Source organism: Papaver somniferum, chromosome 7 (genome assembly GCF_003573695.1).
Source record: "Papaver somniferum cultivar HN1 chromosome 7, ASM357369v1, whole genome shotgun sequence".
In the NCBI taxonomy this organism is placed as follows: Eukaryota; Viridiplantae; Streptophyta; class Magnoliopsida; order Ranunculales; family Papaveraceae; genus Papaver; species Papaver somniferum.
In genome coordinates this window covers 109,691,907-109,697,067 of record NC_039364.1, presented here as the reverse complement: position 1 = coordinate 109,697,067, position 5,161 = coordinate 109,691,907, and the positions used below count along the sequence as shown (strand labels likewise).

The following is a 5,161-nucleotide window of genomic DNA, read 5'->3' as shown; positions in this document are numbered from 1 at the left end:
AGTAAGATCAGAACGCGCAACTACAGAGCGAAAACCCTAAGGTTAAAGGAGAACCGACTCTAGTCGCAACTATTATCACACACGAGGTGTGGGGATTAGCAAGTATTATGGGTCATGTTTTATGTAACTCACACCTCTAATAAAGGAAAATGTCTGTAACACAACAATATCTGCTAGTGACTATTCTTCACATATGATTATTCATCACATTAAGCAAATATAGGAGTTACTCTAAACGTGTGATTACGACTTCAACACCACCGAGTTGCTCTAAACGTGTGATTCACAAGAAACGACAACAAAAAACTGATGGAAGTGCCAACATATCCAACCAGGGGTAACCGGAAAATTCCCCTAGATTCAATTAGAAAATAACTTAAAAAACTGGAACTGCATAAGATAATGATAATGTAAAAAGGTTCCATATACAACTCGTCTCTATAACCAAGTCAAATTCTGTTTGGTTATTGTTTCCACAGTTTCCATCCCAGATTCATTTTTTCCCAAGTTCCCAACAAACGATATAAATCAATCCAAGAGAAAGCATTAGAAACAAGCTAAGATTTTACTGCGCAATTCTTATCCAATCAAGCTACTGGTACCTCTGTCATTTCTTGTTCGACAACGCTTGGGACAACTGGGTAGTAGCTGTAATGGAGTTCACCAACATCATCCCCTGACATCTTCTTCCATCCATCAGGTCCAACATAATAAACTGCCAAAATAAAAGGTCACACAACATTAGGCAGAGAGCTGATGTGATTTCAAGTATAAAAATATAAGATCAGCATAACTATAACTGAAGTTCCCAAAAAACGATAAAAACCTACACACAGATATCAATTGACATAAGCACTGCCAAAATAAAAGGTCACACAACATTAGGCAGAGAGCTGATGTGATTTCAAGTATAAAAATATAAGATCAGCATAACTATAACTGAAGTTCCCAAAAAACGATAAAAACCTACACACAGATATCAATTGACATAAGCACTGCCAAAATAAAAGGTCACACAACATTAGGCAGAGAGCTGATGTGATTTCAAGTACAAAAATATAAGATCAGCATAACTATAACTGAAGTTCCCAAAAAACGATAAAAACCTACACACAGATATCAATTGACATAAGCATGAAACATGATACAATCTATGATTAAAGCAATTGTGAACTGAGCAGTAACGACGGATCTTTAGATAAAACTAAACAACAGATGATACGGTGTTGCTTAAGTTTGAGGCACTGCTGCAATAGTATATTGACCAAACACCATACAGATGAGTGAAATCTTTCATATATTTACTAGCCCAATAACAACAACTAAAGCAGAACATACTTCTTCCTAGAGAACGAAAATATAACTCAAGTAAGTTACAACTTCAATCTGCAATGTTTCATGTGAAAGGATCAACAGAACTATTTTGCTGCCTATTAATACTAATGGTTTTTATGGTACACTCAAAAGCCCAAATGTACCATAGAACAGATTAAATTCAATAAAGGAAAAAGAACAGGACAAGTTAGAAGCATTATCTAACTGGAAAAGGAAACTTTTTACACCCGTAAGATGGTCTTCAAAATTATTAACTAAATTTTCACACAACCACATGTGGAAGAATCATTGTGACCTTAAATGTGTGTGTGAGTGTGTGTGAGAGAGAATGAGAAAGAGTGAGAGAAAGGAAAAGTACCGCTAGCAACACCACCACTAGCTGCATCACGGAAAGTTGCATGGTAGATAGCTCTGCGAGCTAATTCAGCAGCTTCTGGAATTGACATGTCATACTTATACCTAGTATAGAAAAGAAGAAGGAAGACCGTCAGTAAGGTCAAGAGGGCGGCTCCGGAAGAAAAAAACACAAGTAAAAAGCAGTACCCATTATCCAGTACACCGTATGCATATGGCGAACCAGATCCAACAGAAAATCTGGTTCCTTTCAGTCGTCCACCTTCGCTGTCTACGTAATACAATCCAGGACCCTGATGCCCAAGAGAAATAGTTAGGAACTATTTAACCAGATCGAAAGCGCTAGAACATAAACCTAATGGCAGGACAGAAAACATTGTGTGAGATGAACACAATACCTTTTCATCCCAACCTGCAATCATGGTACCAACGGACAGACCCATTCCTCGGTACGAGTAGAGGATGTTGGCCAGAAGCTTTGATGCTCCAGTGACAGAAATCCTTCTCTTGTTTGCCAACTCATGCAACCGGCACTAAACAGGCAAGAAAGCAAGATTAAACTTTGATGCTAAAAACAGCAACCAAATTTAGCAACCAGCACTAAGTAGGCAAGAAAGCAACAGTACATTTTGATGCTAAAAACAGAAACCAAATGTAGCCTTTAGCCATTTGTGATAGCAGAGACATTAGGCCTCTCTTGGCTGTTTCAAATCTGATGGTTGTGAAACAGCTTATATTTGAGTTACTGTATTAATCCTGACAGCTGACATAATAGAACTTACCTTAACACCCAAATTTCTGTGCCAAAATTGACAGTCTGCAGCTCCTCCAGCCATTGTTCCAAGCATGTATGGGTTGATTTCAATGATTTTCTTAACAGATTGTGATGCTGCATAAATCAGGAAACAATCTCAGACTACTCCTTTATAACTTAAGAAAAACACACTACCATTCAGAGTCACGAGGTTCAAAGAATTAGTATTCATACAACTGGATTCTACAAAAAAATCTATCATAACTCAAGTTAGCTGAATTTGCAACTAAAACTTCTAGATAGATTCTTGAAAGAACAAATAAATTCCTACTTAGTTCTACCAAGTTGCAACATAGCAGAACATAAGTGACATTAATTGTTTCTTATTGTTAAATCTACTCAAAACATTCTATTTTTTGGGAAGTGAATAGACAGCAAATCAAGTACAAGAAAATACAAGCAGCGCTTCACTTTCTTTGAGATAAGGAACTTTGCTGATGGATGTCCTGACTGGTGAAGTTGGAGAGTTACAATCGAACTATAGGGTGCCAAATTGATAGATGCAGGTATTAGAAACTGCAGGCACGAAATACCCTATAGTTTAAGATGTATGTGTGGTAGAGTTCTTAACTAGTAATTAGACTTTATTGCAGTATCATTGTTTTCAGCCAGTCCTTTTAATTTACAAGTGAACACACATCAAACGTTACTTATAAAAAAAAGGGTAAACTGGATGCAATGAAAATTCAATGTGAGTTTGCATCATCATACTGCCATGTCATGGAAATATATTTCATCCACAAAGAATAAGATACCCTTTGCTAGTATGATTATACTGAGGATTAAGTAGCCTTACCATCACTACAGCTGAAGTTGGGTAACAATAAAGACTCGCAGCACATATTACATAAACTTCATCAGATGATGACAGACACTGAACAAATTTCAAGCACTTAAACCATCCATTACAAAATAAAAAGTTAAAGCATGTCGCAACACATGACATAAAGCTATTTACTTCACATCCTCAGTAAATTACTACATGAAGTTTCAGCGTTGGCCATCATCCTACTGTTCAATGTGAATCATGTATCTCAAAGCATGACAAATAAACTTCTACCAGTGTACGAATATATGTTTCCAATATACATCACACACTCAGGAACTAACTCTACTCTCATGGACTAAAATGAATCCAATGTCACTGAATTATTCGTTTCATAAAATAAGTAAAACACGCAATGCTCCCAAATTTTAAAACAGGCCGGAGTTATTAAACCACTAGTTTAAAGCAATATAAGCTTTGAATACATACAGATATATCCTCCCATGCTAGCTCTAGAATCAGCTGCAACCATAACTCCTTCCTTGAAAATAAAAGCAAGTGTAGTTGTCCCCCTTGCAGGTTTTACCATCTGTACTGACTTCTTCTGCCACCCATCAAACTGAAATACAACAAGAACCACAATCAAACATCAACCCATCAAACTAAACCATCACTACAACATACAAAATTGAAAATCTCAATCATACTCACATCATTAGTAATTGGAAGATCAAACGATGGGGGAGCTGAAAAATCAGCTTCAAGCCCACTACATCCTCCGAGAAAGATTGAAGAAGAGTTTTCAAGTCCACTGTCTAGCTTCATACTTATATACCTACAATGTAAACACAACAATGAGTTTCTTTTTGCAAATTTCTCCCCAAATCATCAAATCTGAAAAACCCTAACTAAAATCGAAACCCTAATTTCTGTTTTCACGCATCCAAACACTGATACAAGACCTAATCGTTACATAAACAACAAATTACACAGAGTAAACCTAAAAGGGGTACAGCGAGTTTGTTAATCAGACATTAGATAGCAGATCTAAAAGAGCTGATGAAATCTTTTGAAAAATTAAGCATACAGAAGTGGCAGAATCAAGCGGAGGTGATCGTAGCGTGAATGGTGAGAGTGAAACTGAGAAGAAAACCAAACCTTATTTCTGAGATACTGATTAAAATCGATGGAATTTGGGGGGTTTTCAGAGAGGAAAGCAAATATATTAAGTAGCAGTGGTCGAAGGGAAGCTTTGGAAACAAGAAAGGAAAAGGTTGGTCTTTTAGAGCATCACAGTGGGCGAGTATAACCAAAAATTTGGGATGAGATCGTAACGCAGTGGGACGGAGTAAAGATTAAATCCCAGCCAAAGATCAAATCCCAGATCATATTTGGTCGCGACCAAATACCAAATCCTAATATAGTCGGGCGTAAATTTAAAGTACGCTTGTTGCTGGGCGGACACCCAACCATCCACCCGTTCACTTACTCATCAGGCGGGCACCAAACCATCCGCCCCATTCAAAATGAAATTCATCAGGCGGACACCCAATCATCCGTCCGTTCACATTTCGTCAGGCGGACACCAAACCATCCGCCCCATTCAAAATGAAATTCATCAGGCGGACACCCAACCATCCGCCCGTTCACTTACTCATCAGGCGGACACCAAACCATCCGCCCCATTCAAATTTCGGGCGTAAACCAATTTTACGCCCCATTCAAGCGTACACCAAATTTACGCCCGTTTTCGTGCGGTGATTAATTTTACGCGCGACCAAATTTGGTCTTCTCCCCATAACGTCACAGTACAGATTAAACTCATATTTAGTCTTTTTTTTTGGTCTTTGATCTTTGAGTTTAGTCGTACCATTGCAGTCGCTCTTAGGGCC

General features: G+C 37.9%; 1 protein-coding gene across 1 annotated transcript; it reads right to left on the bottom strand.

The window, feature by feature from the left end:
• Positions 1-372: 372 nt before the first annotated feature.
• Positions 373-4,580, bottom strand: LOC113298096 (proteasome subunit beta type-5-like). The gene is made up of 8 exons (XM_026546768.1): positions 4,428-4,580; positions 3,981-4,104; positions 3,759-3,888; positions 2,472-2,578; positions 2,088-2,222; positions 1,879-1,982; positions 1,694-1,794; positions 373-715 (listed from the first exon to the last, which is right to left on the bottom strand). The coding sequence occupies exons 2-8, from the start codon at positions 4,092-4,094 to the stop codon at positions 588-590; spliced, it is 819 nt and encodes a 272-aa protein (XP_026402553.1). The 5' UTR covers positions 4,095-4,104; positions 4,428-4,580; the 3' UTR covers positions 373-587.
• Between the last annotated feature and the right edge of the window lie 581 nt (positions 4,581-5,161).